At 38.9% G+C, this 21,670-nt stretch overlaps 1 protein-coding gene across 1 annotated transcript; it reads right to left on the bottom strand.

The window, feature by feature from the left end:
- Window positions 1-1,246: 1,246 nt before the first annotated feature.
- On the bottom strand, window positions 1,247-17,892 carry LOC578269 (serine/arginine repetitive matrix protein 2). The gene is made up of 7 exons (XM_011667066.2): window positions 17,441-17,892; window positions 13,153-13,601; window positions 11,802-11,861; window positions 10,137-10,280; window positions 9,137-9,274; window positions 7,321-7,489; window positions 1,247-6,652 (listed from the first exon to the last, which is right to left on the bottom strand). The coding sequence occupies exons 2-7, from the start codon at window positions 13,501-13,503 to the stop codon at window positions 3,987-3,989; spliced, it is 3,528 nt and encodes a 1,175-aa protein (XP_011665368.2). The 5' UTR covers window positions 13,504-13,601; window positions 17,441-17,892; the 3' UTR covers window positions 1,247-3,986.
- Window positions 17,893-21,670: the final 3,778 nt, after the last annotated feature.

Below are 21,670 nucleotides of genomic sequence, written 5' to 3'. Positions count from 1 at the left end.
AAAGACTTGAAATATAAATCCAATTGACTTAAATTTTAAACCTTTTCAGGGACTTAAAATTTCAAGTCTTAGCTTAGACTTATTTTAAATCCCAAAGGGTTCGTCACTAATATCAGTCTCTGTTAGATTTAAAAGTAAGACTTTAAGATTTAAAAATAAGACTTTCAAATTTAGAGAGTAGGCATAATCAAATATCATTTTTAAAGCCGTCAAATGTATGACTGAGCTTCAGCCACAAATCATATTCACTACAGGTTCTAACGATAATGGGAGATCCCTATATAATTACCACCCGAATCCCTATAATTGACAAATTTAAAAGCTCTAGCTTTCATGATTTACTATACTTTTGTTTGCCTTAAACTCAGGGGGGGGGGGGGTCTTCCTTAAAAAATCGATATGTTTAACGAACTTCAACCCGAGGCTAAATCGGTTCTAGTCCATAATCTGGCCGATTTAATTTTTTGAATGATCTCCACCACCGCGATCTCCTCTTACTTGCAGAGTTGCTGAGAGCCGGAGACGACATAATCCCCGAATATCTACACCCGGCGAGAAAAAAAATCAAGGCAGGGCGTACGAGTTTGTTGATAACGCCATCTTCGTCGGGTAGCCGCAAGTATAGGGAATATTATTGAGATATGAAATATAGTTCTCTATGACTAACTCTTCACTTGCCAAATCACAATCGAAATGATTATGGGACGGGGTTTGATAGATCTGTCTGAACCATACTTTTTGGAAAGAATTTGTTTCGATCTTTATACACAACTATATAAACACAACTACTCCCACATAAATATTTTAAAAAAGAATGAAACGCCGATAATACCAAACAACAACATGCTCTCTTCTTCCTTATTTCTCTCTCTTGCCCTTTTTCTTGTCTACATTCTCCCGTTCTATCTCTCTCCCTCTTTATTTTCTTCTTTTCTTCTTCTTACCCTCTCTTGTCTACACACACACACACACACCAGTTTTTTTTTTCTCTCTCCATATCCCCTTCTCCCTCTCTCTCTCTCTCTCTTTCTCTCTCTCCCAGCAGTGAATCAATCAAATCTCAACCTTTGTTTCACATTCTATTTTGTTTCTTCTATTACTCTCCCTCATATTCCACCTCCTACTCCTCCTTTCCTGCATTCTTCCATTCACATTCAATTTCATCACACCTCAAAAATCAAATCCACTTTGTGCTTAAACTAAGGTAGACAAAATTAACACGGAATGATAACAACCTGAAAAATAGTTTGCATTTATACAAATCATTAATGAAATTTGTCTTTGATCTATTATATAAAAATGTCTTGTTCTCATTGTCAATAATTTTGTTCATCAATACAAAAACAATGTATGTTCAGTTAAATATGATAACAGACAAGCGAAAAACGGAATAAGAATGGCCCTTTTGCATCAACACCATAACAAGAACATTATGTGAATAACAAAGATGTAAGTAATCTATATACCATACAGAAAGCAATACATAGATATTATAATGTTGTACTGATTTCTATTATAATAATGTTAATTTGGCATATATGTGCACGTAAGGGATATATTTCAAATGAGTTCAGAATTTTTTGCCAACACAATGATACAAAGAGATAATAATAATATTCAGTTCTTGTATAGCACATAATACATTATAAAATAACATCGCTATGCGCTTCCAAAGAGCTATGGAAATTATTACCCTAGCTTTAGCTCCGACAGCCGTTATCAGCGTACAGTGCATTTCAAGGAATAATCCTACCAGTAACCCATTTACCTCACCTGGGTCAAGTGTGCCAAATGTAGATCAATGTCTTGCCAAAGAACATTAGTGCTGCAGCGGGACTTGAACCGCGGACCTTGTGATCCACAGTCCGGTGACGTATCCACTCGACCACAACACCTCTACAGATGACAGAAAGGGTAGTCGCGTTACCCTGAGAAATTTATTTATTTATTATCAATTAATTGATTCCTTTTTACTTATTCATTTACCTTGGTTTTTAATTATTTATTTGTTTGTCGAGTGCTGTGCGAAATTTCAGTGACATAATGAAAAATAACATACTCGCAAAGAATGCAGAATACCTTTGTGATTAGATATAATATAACAGTAAATTCTTAAAGAATATTCATACATAAACATGAAATTACCAAGAATTCATAAATAGTGCATGATTTCATGCAGCTCGAGTTTTAAACATGAGTATTACCAATACCAACACCAATTTCACATAAGAATAGATTTAAAGTAATAAGAAAGACAATTCAATTTTCCATTGCTATCCCCACTTTTCTCCACCTGGGCAGAATACTTCCATCACGTTGTCTTCAAGTGAAAATTTAGGATGAAAATCGACATTACTAAAAGTTTATGAATTAGTAACGTGGGGTTTTCATTTGTGATTAATATCACAAACGCTTATAGCAAAAAAAGAAGTAACATTAACCAAAATCATTAGGAGTTACTGCATTGTGTTTGAAATAGTTTCTAAAGAGTATCGGTCGAAATATAATAAAGCTTACAAAAACTGTAATGAAATAGTTATAATGAAATAAGTATAAATTATAATGAATTACTCTTGCTTTTGAGTAATGAAAATATACTGAATTTCAAAATGCACTTATAATGTGAACAAACATCTCCCAAATGAGATGGATTTAATAAAATTATAGGCAAGTAAAAGGCGAATAAACTCTATAAACTCTTAACATTTTTGTCTTCAGTTGCCATCAGTAAATTCAGAACACTATTTTAAAACAAAACAGAACATTAGAAACTTGACGAATTGAGTTGAATCGAGTTGACTTGCATTTGAGATAATTTCAAATATTTTTAATACTAATTCTGTGATTTATATTCTGTTTGAAAAATTATCATAATCATGATTTGCGATTTGGAAGATTATATGATATCTTTTGGAACACAACACTTTGGAATATTACATGTATGAGTTGTTGGACAATACTATTACACAATTTTAAACCCATCACATCCATAACAGTTCAATATCCGCTCATGTCATCATCATGATATGATCTGTATGCTTTCTTTCAAATTAATATAATCATGATTTAAATTTGGAATATCTTTTAATATCATATAGAACTGAGCAATCTGAACACAACACAATGAGTTCCTGAACTAAAATATCATATGGTCATTCATAAACAGTAGCTATATAATACTGATTATTTTTTATTGTATGATCAATATGTAATTTATTTTAAAAATCATTATAATCACGATAACGATGATTACATAATTATCTTTCTGGAAGAAACAAAATATTTTAAAGTCAGCTGATCTTGACTTGAGCAAAAAAAAAGAAAAATATAAATTTCTAATATTCTATAATATCCTCAATAAGCACCATTTTCATTTGAGTTTTGAAATTAAACAAAATAAATGTTAGAGCCCTCTTTTTGCTCATGTTCATCAAGGACAGAAAAAAAAAAATCTTTTCCTCATGAACTTCTCGATCTAGTATCATAAAATTGATGAAGAGAAAACTATCGAAAATGATCCGCATGACCCATGCCCATTTTAGTTTCGCTGCTACATGGAAATGTACATGCCACTGAAGATTAAATCTTTAAATTGGCAACACAATGGAAGGTTCAAGATATCATTTCAACAGACTTTTTGCCCATAGATTTTTTTTTAGTAGACTCAGGACCACTTGTTAAAAGAAAATAATGTAGCAATGAAATACCAATAGTACTCCATCCAAATTGATGGGAATAAATGATCAGATTTAATCTTTTAACAATGTTCGACCAACATATAAACTTTAATTATAACATGATCCGCAACAATTGTTACACAAAACATCATCGATTGATGCCACAATTACAAGGCTTTTATAAAAATTAAGAAAGTATAGGTATAAAATTGCTCAGTCTTTTTTCACCCATTCAAGTACAAAGAGTTCAAAAACAAAAATAGGTTGACCACACCTTCAAATATTTCTATAAGATGGGGTAGATTTCAGTCATATAATGGTCTCTTCATATTCCTCTAAGAGGTCGTTCAATTGGCCTTTCTGGAGGGCATTGGCAAGTGCCTTGGTGGCTACGTAGGCCCTCTGAGCCTTCACGGGAGTGCTTCGGACAGTCCTGAAGGGATGGATCTCCGCAGCAGGTTTCCCATCGGTTCTACTCCTCGACACCATCTCAGGCTTGGAAGAATTGCTTGAGGATTGCTGGAAGGAACGTGGCTGAGTTGTTGTGGCTCCGGGTAACGATAGAGGATGGAGGGGGACGGTAGAAAAGTGAGGAGAGGGGGTGACTTGGTTGTGGGAAGGGGGTCGAGGGATCTGAGATGAGTTTGCGAGATACTGAGGTTGTGATGAAACGAGGGATGATTGGGAGGACCGGATGGGCGCAATGGGTCGAGGACGTTTGGGGTATTGGTTCTTTTGCGGGGCATCTCGATTCGCTTCTCGATCTGCCTGAAAGCTCCTAGAGTAAGGTGAGGGTGCGGAAGATGATGGGGGCGCGTTGGGAGGGGGCGAGCGTGAAGCCGGTCCGGCGATGCGAGCCAGAAGGTCTGCCCTAGCTCTCCTAGGAGAGACAGCGTTGGAAGATCTAGAAGGAGAGGAGATGGATGATGGGACCGAGGAGGGCCTTGAAGACGTCAACGTCACAGACGATGCTGATGATGATGACGGTGACGTCGGGTACTGTCTGGGAGATGATAGTGAAGATGATGGATAGCTTGGAGACACCGGGGAGGGGTGTCTCCTGGATGAAGTCGAAGATGGAGGAGAAATAGCAAGTGATGATGATAATGATAGTCTAGGTAAGGAATGAGATACTATTGGCTGAGGATGATCACGGAATGTGTTTACTCTCCTGTCGTAACCCTCATTTTCCCCTAAACCCCCTGTCCCTCTTGAGCCTCTGTCGTCCCTTTGATTATTCTGCTCACGAATTTCAGAGGGAGCTTCCTCATGTCTTAGTCTATCTGAAAGCTCTGTTGTCTCCCTGACCGCGCAACCTGGGATTGGCCTATCCGAAGGTTCACCAACCTCAGGGTTCCTCTGGCCAGACCCAGTCCTGTCAGGCTCCTCTCTATTGATATTCCTCTGAGGTGACCGTTGGTTACCCTGGTAAGGCAGTGGAGGCGATGTCAGGTTCGGTCTCCTTGCATAGTTCGGAAGAGATCTATTCCTCGTCTTATACGGAGGAGGGGCGTATGCAGGTACCCTCCTGACCCCATACGGTGGGGGCTGTCTACCCTCATGAGTTCTACCTGCCCTCTCCAGTTCGACACCCTCACCACCTTCCTGCGTTGACTGTTCTCTGGAAGTATCCCCATACCCTACAACATCTGGGAGCCCTTGTTCTTGGCTCGCACTCTCGTCCCAACTCCTGCTTCCAGCCCTACCCCTACCAGCCCTCTCCTGCACCTCTCTCGAATGTCCTCTCCGTTCTTGTTCATTCAAATCCAAGCTATACACTGTGTCACTATAATCATCCACATGATTCCTGCCCTCAGCTGCGTTAGTACTATGCCTTGATGCATCGCTTTCAAACTGCCTCCGTCTCTCAGGCGAACTGTTCCGCTCTTCTCGCGACGGTGAAGACTGTAGAGAAGGGATGGATTCGTAGATTGAATCCTCAGCCAACTCAGGTCTCCAGTTACTAGGCAAAGTTCTTGCTTCGTGAATATCTGCCTGAACATCAACCCTACTTTGTAAATGAATTGGTTCACTCCTAATGGGAGTCTCCTCCACTCTCGAAGTTCCTTCGCGAGAACTCTCAACATTCCTTGCAGGGTATACAACATCACTTGTTCTGGCTGCTGTGCTCGAATGAGTTCTAACAACATTATGCCTGCCTTCATACGGCGGTGGGAGCATTCGTCTCCTGCTCGGGGAATCTTGTGTATGATCGGTTGGCGAAGGATTTCTATAAACCTCGGTCTCTCTCTGATACGTAACAACTTCTTCCGTCTCGTCTCTATAACCATCATCTACATTTATTGCAAAGTCTGTAGAGCTGTCCTGCCTTTGGTACTGAGCTTCCGTATCTGGAGGAGGAGGTCTTGGCCTCTGGCGATTCCGAGCGTTCCTGCTCAAGAGAGTGGGATCAGAAAGGCTATACCTATGCCCGCTTCTCCTGATCTGATCGCGGTACAGCTCCGGAGGCAAACTGTTTGGATCGTCCTCCGTGTTTGTCGTTGATTCTGACTGCCTCGATCGTTGCTCAACAATCTGTCGCTGATGCGCGGAACGAGAGCTCCACTCCGCGCTCTGGTCCGAGCTAAGCCTCAGCGACTGGTGGATCGTTCGGTCCCTAAGTCCTGTCTGGTGTTGGTACACCCCTGGAGCAATACTACGCCGATCCCCCCGTCTACTTTCGCGGCTCCCGCCGTCTCCTGTCACCTCTCCAAGTTCAGATTCCTGGTTTGGCACTGGACTTCGATTTCCCGAGACACCGCTACCGGTGACTCCGGTGTTCTGCACTGGAGATGCAGCCCCGGGTCCCGCTGATGGGGTAGTATTTGCAGAGCTTCCTGTGAAGCTTCTCCCAACCACCGGTGTTGATTGGAGACTAGGAGCAAACAGGGTGTAAGGCGGTGGGGGCTCTAAGGGCAGACCACCGGGTCCTAGAGCTGCAGCGAGGGGGGTGATACCACCACCAGGCATCTCATCTAGAAAGCAAACAAAGTAAGAGTAAGAAAGTTTTAGAAACATAAATCCAAGTACATGTATATTTTTGAGGCATCTTTGGTGTACATAAAGATTTAACAACCAAGCAAGCAAGAAATCTTTTCAAGACCACTGCCATTTTTATCTACACTATACAAAATGTCTCATTTATGACCCGCTCAACCCCAATTCTGATTTCAACAGACAACTTGACGCAAAGATCGGATAGAGATATAATAAACATATTAGGATAAAGAATGATCTAAGATATAATTACAATTCAACATATCGTTAATCTGAGAAACATGTAAGCAATAATATTGAATACCGTCTGCTCAGAGCCAGAAAGTGATAAATGCATTCACTTTGACAAATGCCTTTGTTGCTTTCAGCAGAATGTAATATTAGACAATTCTATAATGTAAACTAAATATGATAACACTGAATATTAAAGGCCGTCTGTAGTAGTTTGGCTAGGAGGGATTAGCCCACCCAGGGTGGTCACTAACAGGTGACCATCTCATCAACTCAGCTCTCAAATAACATAAGAAAAAGAGGATCATGGGGAACCGATGGTCACCGATTAGGCATTGTTTTCTATATAGAGGGAGCAAGTAGCTACAAGTAGTACAGTGGGGCTTTAATATCTTAATATTCTACGTGTACCTACCACTGATAAGACCAATGTTTGTGTAGGACGGGGGTTCAAATCCCCCTGAGACCGAGTTGATGAAGAAAGCCCCCTCGTGAAAAGGTGAGGCAGGGTAATTGAGATGCTCCTCGTAGGACGGTAGCTCCAGATTAGCAGGGACTTCCTCTGATTGGTTGGCGTTTGTTGCCTATAAAGAAAGAAAAATAAATTCAGTTAAAATAATAATATTGGATGTTTATATCGGGCACATATCCACAATTCATGGTGCTCAAGGCGCTTCAACTATTACCCTGGCTCTGCTAGGCAGCTGATTTGGGCGCTCACAGCATTCAAGGAATTCCTTCCTACCGGTACCCATTTAACACTTGGGTGGAGAGTGGCAAATGTTTAATGATTAATATCTTGCCAAAGGACATCAGTGCCGTGGCGGGACTCGAACTGCGGACCCTGTGATCCACGGTCCAACGACTTATCCGCTAGACCACAACACCTGTACAGTATACAGTATACATCTTCTCTAGTTTAGTTGATATAGTGGCAATAATCTTCAGGAAGTAGCGATGCAAAGAAAATACCATGATCTACTGGGACAACTCAATGAAGATCTTGAACCAAAGTGATATTTTCCTTACTTCATAGATTTTCAAGGCGTGTTAATCAACTCCTTACTTGTCATGGATTAATAAAACTCTTGATTCTCGCAGCAGTTTGATTTTACTCCTGCATTTTTCAACATAATATAAAGTAAAATATAGGTACATATATATTATTAATAAAAGTCAAAAACAAATATACGGTAATCATATCATAATATAAATCAATGAAATGATTACCGGTATACCTTTCAACAACGAAAATCCCATATTTGACAAAGCAGTTCAAAACTGAAAGATGCAGGAGATTGCCATCTTAAAGCTATAGGCCGGTAGTGGTAAAGTTGTGGTCCAAGGGTTTTGGACGCAAAATATCCGTTCAATGTTTTTTAGATATTGCCTTCATAGTTTAGATGGCAATACTTGAACCTAAATTCGCAAAAAAACTGAAATTTATTCCCAAATGTTCAATGTTAAAGTGCATTCGTACACTGTAATTGTGACAACATTTGATAGTGGCTGTTCACTATTTGTCCATTTGTCGATCAAAGCAGGTAAAGGGTTATTAAGCTCTATATTTCTTTTGTTTAGTTCCTTCAACTCCCCATTCAGGGGAATCGCAAGAACACAAAGTTACTTCTAGGATCAAGCACAAGACCCATAACACCTAATCTAGAACTTGATTTGGAATTACGCTATACCTGTCCTTTTGGTCTCAGTTGGGGTCCTAAATGTAGCACAGCACCCATAGGACCTAGCCTTACCCTAGACCTGCATCTCAGACCCTTATTCTGGTCCTAGAACAGGACAGAGTACAGGACCTATAACACATCATCTAGAAAATGACCAGGGGGGTGTTTCATAAGGCTAAGACTGACTATAAATTGGATTTAACTATTGGAGGCCAATCATGCCACTGGTTGCTCTCACTATTGGTCTCTCAATTATGATCTTTAGATAATAATTTTTCCTTCAATAATGAACTATCAAATAAGGTAAATTCTGTAGATTTGTGACCACGATTTATATGTCCATTCAGAGACCAATGCGTGTAATGGTAAGAGCAAACAGTGGCATGAACTGCCTTCCATAGTTAAGTCCAACTTAAAGTCGATCTTAGTCTTTGTGAAACACTCCCCTTGACTTACGCTGGACCTGAATCTCAGACCCTTATTCTGGTCCTAACACAGGACAGAGTCCAGGACCCATAGCATATCATCTAGAAAAGGACCTGGACTTACCCTAGACCTGCCCCTTTGGTCCTCGTTCTGACTCCTGGCACAGCACCCATAGCACATGAACATAAACATGACCTGGGTGACCACAATAACCCCAGTACCGATGACGACAGTCGTCAGTTCTATCGTAAATCGGGCACCCTGCAAATAAAAAGTTTAAAAAGAGAAGGTTTAACGTTAAATCAACTAGGATAGCATGGCTTTCCCTCATGATTTTCCATAAAAAAGAGGACATTTTCAAGCCTGGCCACATGCTTACCAGCCAGGTATTCCTCAAAATGGTGCATTTAATTGTAACTGTCTCTCTTGACCCAGGGGCAGTGAATGGATTCCTGGTAGGAAGAAGAGTCTCTGAATTTACGTCTTGAAAGCCCAATTTTGTTAAAACTGTAAACAGAACTTTTTTAGGACAAGTAACCGTGTACACAATACAATAATTTTGCCCATAAAATACATGTACCCGTACGTAGACCCCTCCAGTTCCATAGTCCTCTGACACCTTCCCAAGCTGTGGCGCCAGCATAAAACCGTGATAACAGCCCCAAACAACTTGTGCAATAACCCCTAATTCTCTCCGATATCTATATAAAATTGTAATTATTCAACAATTTTTAAGCGTTGTTCACTAGTCACCACAAGGTGTTACAGTGGAGATACCATTCATCTTTTTTCCCTAACAAGTACGTGAAAACCTGACCTTAAAGTTTATCTGTACTCGTTTATAGGAGGGATTAGACCGCCCTGCAATGTCACTAGAAAGGTGCTTATCTCATCCATTCAGCTCTCAATTAACTTAAGAAAAAGAGGATCATGGGGGACCAATGGTCACCGATTAGGCATTGTTTTCTACTTAGAGGGAGCAAGTAGCTACCAGTAGGACAGTGTGGCTTTAAAACTAACCGAAAACCAAACACTAAACCTCATCTACAATCTAATAGCAACCAAGACTTAGCCCCCTAATCTTTCAAGAAATAAGACTGCAGCAGATGTAGGACGGTCTTACCCTGACAACATTGCAGCGAGCGATAACGTTGGGCAGCAGTATGCACTCGTATTGCTGTTCTGATGTGGCTCCGATGATACTGAAGATAACCAGGGCCAAACCAGCTAGGGAACCGAAGAGGCAACCAGCAAAGTACGTCTTGATCTAGAAACGAAAGAGAAGAAGAAAGTCAGTATGACATAATATCAGAGTTTCATTGGGGTTTACATGTAAGAAGACAATTGTCCAACCAAATGCAAGGACGATACAGGGCCAAAGAGACAATCAACAATGTACATCTTTTTTTCTTCTTCTGACTTGTTTTTTAATTACAGATCGATTAATCGATCATATTTACTGGGTATATGCCACAAAAATGTTTCAATGATTTTTCCCAGGAAGCATAAAATTTATTAAAAAAACAATGTACATCTTGTTTTAAGAATAAAAGAACAATTACAACTCTGATAAGTGATATGATTTAGATGGTATTAAGCCAGGAGGATGAGGAACTTTTGTGATTTTCTAAAATTTCTGTCCTGCCCCATGCTTCCTGCCTCATTTTCGATAGGTCAGGATCTGCCTTCATATACATTGGGGCAGATGGTTCCACGACTATTGACAATCTTGCGGGGAATTTAGCATGATGATCATATACAATTTCTGCTACATTCAGTTATTTCCTAGAATACAGCATCATGATTTGTTATAAAACTGGGCTTACATTCTCTTATTTGATTATTACCACAGCAGTAACTTAGAATTTTTTTAAAGCCCTACTGCACTACTTACAGCTACTTGCGCCCTCTATAAAGCAAACAATGCCTAATCGGTGACCATTGGTCCCCCATGATCCTCTTTTTCTTATGTTAATTGAGAGCTTATTTGATGAGATAACCACCTGTCAGTGAACATGCAGGGAGGTCTGATCCCTCCTGGCCAAAGTAGTGCGGTGGGGCTTTAAAGAATGGAAACCTGTCATTCCTTAACATTTTACATGAGCTAATCCCTCAATGAGAAATCTGCTCTTGGATGTTCAGTCTATCATTAAAGTAGCCACACAAAGAATCAAAAGTGTTTTGAATTGATGCAAAACCAAATACAACAATTCTTCTCTTCAAAATATGTTTGGGGCCCACAGTAATCAACTCTAAAAAATGTTAGTTTTGAGATCCAGCTTTTCTGCCTTTAGCGGTCCTTTGTAGAGCGTCAATATTTGTGACGTCACATATGGGACACGGCTGGCTAGCTGCATACTGCTACACAGCACTGAGCTGTTCGTGCAGTGTGTGACGTCACAATTCAGAGCTCGCTACGCTTGTGTGTTTGACTTACGTTTAGGGGCGTTCGGGGGTCTAAGGAGGGTCTTGAAAAATTGCTTTTTACGCCTTTCCATGATATCTATATGATTTCTCAGCAAATTGTTCGTGTTTTTCAAGAGAAAATCTTTCCATCCATATGTAATTTGTTCTAATTATGAGTTGTTAGTGAATTTTCTTTGTGTAGCTCCTTTAAATAACAGAATATTGCTTTACTACGATTGCGTATTCATTTCTATTTCAATATTTAACTTACCAGTAAATTTTCTGTAGAGAGAAGGTATTATTTCTAACATATCAAGGACTTCAAAATCAAGAAAGAAAAAAAAAAGATTTATCCTACAAAATACTGTTGACATTTTCTTACCAAGAGTCTCTTGTGTGGTCTCTTTATTGCTGTATATCCCATAATTCCAACAAAGAGTTCCTGTAGAAAATAAAAGAATGTAATCGAGTCAATTGACTAATTTAAAGGTACTATGTCCCTTTTGCAGCCAACCTCAAATGTTGTAGAACTTTGCAGGAATTATGAATATGTCATGTATGTCCTATCTGTGAAATTTAAACCTTATATGCAAATTATGCAAGGAAACCCGTTTACTTGCTAGACTTCACTGTCAGACACTATTGAGTGACTGACTGGCTTTTTTTTCTTCTTTGGTAATAACATACATGAAAAGCGTTGTAAAGGGTACATGAGCATTTGTCTACATCAATAACCCACTTCTTGTGATGGCCAAGATTAAACTGATTGAATCTTTGCGCAGCATAAAACGTATGACCATTCGGTACAATTGTCTGAAAATCAAAACTATTACTTTTGGACTCTATAGCCCTAAAGTCGATTTGACAACTAATAGTCATTATTTTCCCACTTGAAGACATTTTCAAGCCCCACCTTTTTAAGGGAAGTTCTAAATTAGTATTATCTTTCAAATGCACTTGGAATTTAACTTTTTCATTTTTTTGGCCTGCAAATGGGACATAGTACCTTTAACAAGTGTTTAGCTAAATGATTACAGAAGGTGTTAGATACAAGCTCCCTGCAACCCTGGAGAAATGTTAAACCTCCTGGTTCTAGGTCCCTTCCTGTAGCCTCTACTGAAGGGGTGTACATACAAGTCGCGAACCTTGAAATGGTAATCCCTTTGAACAGCTCCTAGAAGCTGTCCCGGGATGATAATGCAATTGGTAAAAGAAGATCTGTGCTATATGGACACTATATTTAAACTTGAAATCTCATAGTTCTGAGTACCCTTTCACAAATCTACAATCTTCCGCAGCTTTTGCATGTATTTTGACATTATAAATGCTGGTTACATACTTTCCTGGTTGTTTCAGAAATAAAGAGAACAGACAGTACATGTTTATCATTATGGGTAGTTTATAGCCCACAGCCTTACAACAAAACAAGACTTCATATGTGAAGAAAAAAAAACTTACAAAACATTTCACGTAGGTTTGGGGGAAGGGGTAACAAATATCTTTGAGCAACAAAGCAGGATCACTGCTACGTGTGACAAGGCTACAGACAACTTACCAATTGATGCTCTTTATGGCTAGTTTAGAGGCCACAGCATTTACAACAAAACAAGAATTCAGATGTGAAGAAAAAACTTTCAAAACATTTCAGGTAGGTTTGGGGGAAGGGGTATCAAAGGTCTTTGGGCAACAAAGCAGGATCAATGCTATGTGTGGCAAGGCGACAGACAACTTACCAATGCTCCTACGATAACAGGAATACACATGTAGGCCATCCAGCAGTGGAAGGCCACCGCGAGGATCCCAAGCACGGCACATATACAGCTCAAGATGACCTGCATGATGACGAAGCGCGACGCCGACGGCGGAAGCCGGAGTTGGTTGAGCTTGAAGGCCCCATGGCGGATCTGGAACCCCCTGCTCTGTGGGTTGGGTGGCGATCGTCTCCTGTGCGAGCCATGACTGGTGGCAGCGGTGGGATCGATAACGGGGATGGGGGTGTTGATGGCCGTGGCCGAGGCAAGCTCTTCCTGTAGCTGGGGCTGGTAGATGGTGCTGACCTCCGTGTTCATCCTGGTAGGAGGCATGAGGTCAGGCAGGGTGAGGTGTGGAGGGGGAACCCTGGGACTTGAGAAGCTAGCTTGGTTTACTTCCGTGTCATGAAGTGTCCCTTTTACTTGCAAACCTGTATCAAAGCAAACAGAAATATAGCAAAAGAAAAGTGTTAAAACATGTGCTGGTCAGGTTAAGGTGAGGTGAGGTATGGAGGGGGAACCCTGGGACTTGAGAAGCTAGCTTGGTTCACTTCCGTGTCATGACGCGTCCCTTTTACTTGCGGACCTGTACCAAAGCAAGCAGCAAATAGCAAAAGAAAAGTGTTAAAACATGTGCTGCCAGAATGAAAAACTTGTCAATTCATACACATCAAATCAACATTCTAAAATACTCTTTCATAACATGTATCCAAAATAGATGTAGGGTTCCATATTAACTTTCTCTTTTTTGCATAGGTTCCTCTCTTATTCATTGGTATGTTGCAGTAACACCCTGTGAGCTCAAGGTATTTAGCTATAACTAGGACGAATGATCTGTCCCTTTAAGCCCAAAATCATTTTCCTCATTTCATGTTCACTTACATCCATATTTCAAACAAGGAGCAGAAGTGTGAATTAAAACTAGAACTGGTATTAAGATACCCAATACCTCTGTCACACCACCCTCCTGACTCCGGGCCAAAAATGACTCTGAACTGAACTACCCTTAGACTCCTTTCTCACTCACTTCCTGGACCGGTTTACGCTAGACCAGTCCATGTGACAGCAGTCTCAAGGTAAGTGTGAAAGCACAACCGTGCCAGGAAGCGTACCTGTGGTCTGATCCAGAAGACCACTGCGTGATGTGGTCGATCTTCTGGACCGGTTCGCTTTCTGTTGCTATGGCATCACATGTCTCATCAGGGTGAAAAATGTGATGAGTGTGAAACCACACGAACCGTACCTCTGGAGTGGTCTAGCGGATCTGTCTAGCTTAGATCTGCAAAGTCCAAAGTCCAGCAAAGTAAGTGAGAAAGGGGTCTTGGCAATGAATGTAAATTGTTCAGTCTGTTGTCTGACTGGATTCTGTTCATCACTTTGACTGGGGTATAAACAATGGACAAGAGCTAAAGGCACATTTGACGAATCCCCAAGGGCATCAATACTGACAAAAACTACCATGGAGCACAACCCGACATGAAAATGACTCAGGCTGAATGTGTCTGAGTGACTAACATAAATGACAACGTGTTACAAGGAAATCCACCACAATAGTTTTATGACATCCCCAGAGCATTTGCTACATTAATGGTTGTATTTGATGTTGAACCAGCTAGAAGATCAGCCCAGCGTGTAATGGGCAGCTAGCCAGCTAGACAGTTGAGGACCATTGGGTAAAATATTTCTCTCCCAATACAACTTGTCAATGTTTACAACAAGAATATAACTAGTCTGAAAATACAGACTCCAAGTTAACAGCTACATGACACATGATTCCATAAAGTACTTCTTAAAGCAAAGTCTAGCTCAGTCATTCTCTAGCTGTGTCAAGTACAGCTAAAGTGTACTGTAGAGCCTATGGGGTGCACTAGACTGTGCAGTCTGCATAGACTCTTATTTCATACACTTTTTTAACGCAAGAATGACAGGGTCTTTGCCTGCAGACTAGACAAACTCCATGTGCTTTTACACTTGTGTAAGCCTACGTAACTGAAGTTCTATTAATATTGGATTCAGTCCTGTGTAATTGAGGTTGTAACTTAAAACATTTGAATGTCTGATTTGATCTAATTTGATAATGTCAACCGATGCATGGTATCCCTAAATCACTTAATTTGAGGAGGCACAGTGGCTCAGTGGTAGAGAAATGGTCTCGTAACCAGGGGGTCCCGGGTTCAAAACAAAGTCGATTTGCTGGTTCCCTTTTTACAAGGCATTAATCATCATTACCAAGTCCCTCAGAGAGGACATTAAAGCTGTCAGTCCCCTGGTTGCTTCTTTAAAAGCATACACATGCTTCATTTCTAGCAGACGTGTCAAAGAAACCAACCATCAAACTATCACACCTAAAACCCTCAACAACAATTATGCTATTTTAGGATCATTCATAACTAAGTCTAATTACTCTTGCTGAAAATATACTACTGATAACAAATTTGATATATTTTCTTGAAAATATTTAAGATAGTAAAGGTCTACCTCTTCAACATAAAGCAGACGGGTTCACTCAACACATGTATCCCTTTGGTTTAATCTTGAGGACCTGGGACTCAGAAATACCCTTTCCTAGGTGTCACAAACTATACACATTATCCAGGAAAAGTGCTAGATCACGACTGTCGGTTGGAATGCTATATATAGCACATAGAATTAGGGGGAAAGTAAGCGGATTTGCTACTCGCTAGGGTACTAGTCTAAATTCAAATTCATGTGGGGTAGGATAAAGACGATATCATCCTGATCTCATATTATTTTTGGAGTGAAGAGTCTTAGGATTCTTTCAAGAACAACATTGGAAAACTGGTACTCATCGCTTATCCCTCTACAAATATTGATGAATCTTTCACATTTATAAATGGATAAAGATTTTGAAGATTATGATGTTATACATTTGCAGGTCAATATCAAATGATCCCTTCTGCCAACATTTTGTTTGAAATATTTTAATATCAATGTATGCTGACATAATATTATCAATATAAAAAAAAATCTCAAACACAATCTATACTAGCATTCAAATAATAAACACTGCAATGCAATGTCCTAGTGATTGATACAAGGCATATCAGAATATAAATATTGAAAATTTGAAATTGACATTAAAATTGAAAATTGTCAGACTTGATCATTATTTACTGATGATCAACAACAGTACAGTGCTTACTACACTAATCATAATATGCAATTGACATCACCAGTATATATACTGTAAAGTTCTTGAATGATAATGTCATTCAAAAAATTACAGAATTATCTTTATGTTTGATAAATAGTTTGTGCCCTTTTGGGTCTCAAAGAATGACACCCCCCCCCCCCCCCAACCCCCAGAACAAGTGATACAAAAATAGCCATTACCTAAATGTATATAGTTCTATAGCATCTATCAAGGTATACGATACACTACATACTGAACCCTGGTAGTATACTGCATGCATATTGTATCAACGGACAACACAAAATAGTACAGACACTGAATCACACAATGCATACTTTGGATACAGTATGTGTACAAAGGTTATTTACTTAAACGGGATGGTTTCATATCCTTCTTTTCATATTATCATTATAATCCTTATTTAAATATTATCCACCTTTTTGGATATATTATAATCTTTTTCATTCTATTATCCTTCTTTTCTTATTAAAAATTGCATTGGGTTTCCACACACTGTTGATTTTCACTGCCCTCTATGTAAATCATTAATGAACTATTAGTAATTTAGTTTTGTTTATCTTTGTTGCTTTGAAATATCTTAACTTGTATTTTAGTTGTAAATTATTATTTCCAAAACACATCATTTGTACTCGATAACTGATATTAATGGTACAGTGCCTCAAAAGATGACTTGATAAAAAAGTAAAATTTAAATCAAATCTATAGGTTATATCTCTTAGGAGATTGTGCTCAATAAACAATAGCAGTTTTCCTCATTAGAACAATTAAGTGTTCAAAATATTTTTAAAAATACATAATAAAATAAAAATATAAAAAATATTGAATATATGATACCATGTCACACATATGGCCTACTTTCAGCTTTAAGTCAAATCTATAAATACATTTGTGGATATATATATTCAATATAAATCCTTTTATTCTTTAGTAATTTTGTGATGAGCACTTTGGAAAGGGCTACCAATAAGTTAATACACATTGGCTCTAAGTCTAAGCAAAAAAAAGTGCCAAAACAAAAAAGAGGAATCGTTTTCATAATATCTTATCATTTGATTTTGACTATGAAAAATCAGTCACAATTTCATTTTGCCATACCTTGAAATTAGAAGACTAGCCGAACAGCTGCACATGAATACATTTCCTTGTTATTAAATCCAAGATATATCACTTGCACATGTATGTCACTGAAGATCCATCACAAGATAGACAGACCAAGAGCACCACTTAAACGCTTCAAGTATCAAAATAAAATTCCTTTATGAAATAGCACTGGATATCCTACGCTTTGAAAATATGACAACAATCCGAGAGCGCACTTGGTTCCTTTTAAAGTCCAATGTCAGAGACGATCTAGAGAGCATGTGAGCATGCATGCATCCCTTTCAATCAGCATTGAGAAAGAGGCCTCCTAGCCATGCCACACTCCACCAATTAAGGCTTCTCCTTCTCCTTATCATAAACCCCCTCTCTGTCCTACTACCCTCATGCACGCCACCTCTCTCTGCGAGCTCTTGCACTGGACTGTCAGCATCCCGACGACTTCCAGCGGCTTTTATAGCGCCTGGCTACCAGCAGCGGGCACTTCCTATGGATGTACCAGTGACTCGCCTGCCTGCCTGCCTTGCGAAGGGAAAGTGCTGGCAACCAGGCCAGGCCAAGCTCGGGCAGCTGATCATAATTGGATATGTGATTACCATATCCCCTCCCCTCTTGGTTAGCTGCATTTATACCGGGTCTATATGGCTGCATCTACTTAGAAGGTCCAACTACCTTGTTCAGACTGAAGTGATTTTGTACGAAACTCATATAAAAAGAAACGTTGTTGTACAAAGAATCATTGTATAGTGAATAGGGGCACACAGACTAGATAACAACATTGTATAAAGACACATTTACTATATCCTCTCCCCCTTGCTTTAGCTGCATCTACTTAGAAGGTCCAAGTACCTTGTTCATACTAAAGGGATTTTATACGAAACTCATATAAAAAGAATTGGGGCATAGTCTAGATAACAAACTTGTATTCAAGAAACGTCAAATAAAGACTTTGGTTTAATAATCATAATAATAATATTCCGCTTTTATATAGCGCTTAAAATCTAAGCTCTTAGAAGAGGTCAGTTCACATGACAGTTGGCCAATCATAAGTGTGCGCTCCCAAAAGGCTACGCCTCCTTAGTTCTGATATGACATTCAAAGTAGACACAGAAAATTTATTGAGGCTTCATTGTAAACAATACTCAAACATACGTTTTACCATACGTTGTTTCATTACATGTTTTTTCTTCACATCGTATCGTATATATATTAAAAGATCCTTGTATAGCTATACCATGATTTCTGGTAGTGTGAACGGATGATTAAAAGGTCCCATGGTCTCTCTGTCCTCGATGACCACATGCAGATGGAGGACATACAAGACTGGACAGTGTTTAGAAAGCATATAAACATATGGTGATCCCCTATGGGTGAATGCCCCTGCCTGAGCATCATTATCGGATGAATCATAATTACAGGGGATTCCTCAACAACACAGATATGAAACCCATTGATGTAGTGCTGCAAACCCTTTTCCTTTTCATTTTCTTTTCTTTTCTTTAAATTATGTTGTGCATTTGTCACGTTTATACCGGACTCTGAGTAACCTACTTGGTGTGATATAGTTATTCTTTTTTTTTTTAATATACTCTATTTTCATGAGTGGTTTCTATTTCATGTTTTTCATCTTATTATACTGTAAATATATTTTTTTATTTCATTTCATTTATTTTCATATTTCTCATGTTACATATACATTTCAAATAAAGTACAAATTGTTTTTTCAATCATTCATAATAAATAACAAAGATAAGTGGTCAATATGGAGTACTGATTTAACTTAGAGAAATATGATGGGACCTACATGAAAGCAAGCTTGTAAAGCTGTAGGCCCCAGATATCATAATGCATATAAATGTAATATCCTTTTTGCTTTCTAAAATGAACTGAAAATAAAGTTTCAATTGAATTTAAAATTCTCAGTCATTTAAATTGAAAATCAGCCACAACCATCTGTTTTTATCAGAGGCTGCTGCAATTACTATTTTTTTCATTCAAGTTTAATCAAAATATTCAAATGAAACCACAAAGATCTAAAAATGTTGTTCCTAAAATAATACACACTTTTTTTAATGGGGAGTCTTTTAACATATAAATCCAAAAGAATCTTTCCCAAACATCCTTTGCAGAATGAAGCATTGAAAACAATTGCTCTTCAGCACAACAACAGGAAAGTGGGAATCACAGAGGGGTTAGAATGGAGCATGCCACTTGCTCATTTTGATACAGAATGATTGATGAATCAATATTTGTTAAACTAATATTGGAAACACAGTCATAGCTTCCACAAATAAAACAAATACTGATGCTGCATCTTCAATAGCTAGCACTTGAAACCTAACAAGTTTGTCAAAACATGCTAAAAATGGTTGGTGGATACAGCTCCCAGCCAAATGAACTTAGCATCCTTCCACATTTAGACAATGAGACCAAAGAAAACTCAAATTGGTTCTGTCATCAGAGCATTTATTCGCAGCTTGAAAAGAGAGAGGGAGAGAGAAGGAGAGAAATGGGGAGAGGAAGTGTGTGTGTGTGTGTGTCTGTGAAAGAGAGAGAGAGAAAGAAAGAGTGAAAAAGAGAGACAGAGAGAGAGAGAGAGAGAGAAAGAGAAAGAGAGAGAGTCAGAGAGAAATTGAGATCAAGATTGAGAGACGCAGTGAGAGAGATATACATGTACATACATGTATAATATATATTGAGAGAGAGAAATAGAGAGAGAGAGAGAGAGAGAGGGGGTGACAAAGCAGGTAGGCAGAGTTAGGGATAGAGAAAGAAAGATACAGATAGATAGATAGGATGAGAGGTATAGGTCCATTGTGTGAGAGAGGGAGAGAGAAAGAGAGAGAGAGAGAGAGACAGACAGACAGAGAGACAGAGACTGGAGATGTTAAGACATTCAGGATGTTCAAAGCCAAAGCTCGGAAAATCCTTTGTTTTCAGGCACCGTGCATGCAAGGCAAGCGAAGAAGATAGCAAAACTTGAACCTGCAGACCAACAATCGACCACAGGAAGTTAATGTTTAACCCACATGTGACTGTTTTTTGGAGTTTAAACGAGGATTTCCTCCGATCTATCATTAATCTAACATCCCTCAGCTTGTCACATATATCCTTATCTCACTTTCACCTCCTTCAAACAATAAAATAAATAAAACAATAAAATAAAGATAGAAAGTATTGCAACACATTATAAAGTAACATAGATATATAAACAAAAAAAGACAATGTAGGACTTTTATATGACTGAACTTGAAAATAGTTGTATGGGTATATATCGTCCCTATTTTCACGAAGTGACGGTAGTGAATGAAAATCGCATACAATGTGAATGCGGATTTTCCTCACTATCGTCACTTCGTGAAAACAGGAATGATATGTATTGAAGCATAGAAAGAGAGAGAAAGAGAGATAGGGGGAAAGATATACATTCTCTCTTCTCGCATTAATCTAAAATCTCTTTGCTTGTCAAATATTTCCTTATCTCAGTTTCACCTCCTCCAAAAAATGGGAGATAAAAATATATAGATCATTTATACAGATCACAGAGAACATGAAAATAACAGAGATATACACTAAACATAATAAATAGACAATATAAATCATAAATGCGTATGAATGGTTAGGCATTGAGAAAGAGAGAGAGTGGTGGGATAATTTCTCTCTCTCTCACTTCTCTCACTACTCAAGGATACTTCCTTATCTCACTTTCATGTCCTTCAGTGGAAGTCAATGAGGGTATGAGACAGCAGATACATATTTAACATAAATATTCAATTGCCAGTGATCCTCAACAACTGCACAGAGCCTTTCAAATACAACATAATTTATCAGAGGGAAGTCTTTACAACTTAAGTAATGAATATGCAGATGTTCAACAAAGAAGAGTTGATGAAATACACTAAATAGACAATATAGTACAAGTGTCACATATATCATTATGAATATTATGATCGATTGATGTATATATTTATAAGGGTGGCAGAGAGAGGGGGAGAGAAGAGAGAGAGAGAGAAAGAGAGGGAGAGAGAAAGAGAGGGAGAGAGAAAGAGAGGGAGAGAGAAAGAGAGGGAGAGAGAGAGAGAGAACAGAGAGAAGGGGAGAGATGGAGGGTGGGAGGTGAGATAGAGAGAGAAAGAGAGAGAAAGAGAGGGAGAGAGAGAGACAGAGACAGAGAAAGACAGAGGGGAGAGAGAAAGACAGAGAGACAAAGAGAGGGTGAGAGATGGA

This window comes from Strongylocentrotus purpuratus, unplaced genomic scaffold, assembly GCF_000002235.5.
Source record: "Strongylocentrotus purpuratus isolate Spur 01 unplaced genomic scaffold, Spur_5.0 spur5_scaffold_21, whole genome shotgun sequence".
NCBI classification, from domain to species: Eukaryota; Metazoa; Echinodermata; class Echinoidea; order Camarodonta; family Strongylocentrotidae; genus Strongylocentrotus; species Strongylocentrotus purpuratus.
Note: the sequence above shows the minus strand (reverse complement) of the source record. Positions and strands in the feature narration are given on the sequence as shown.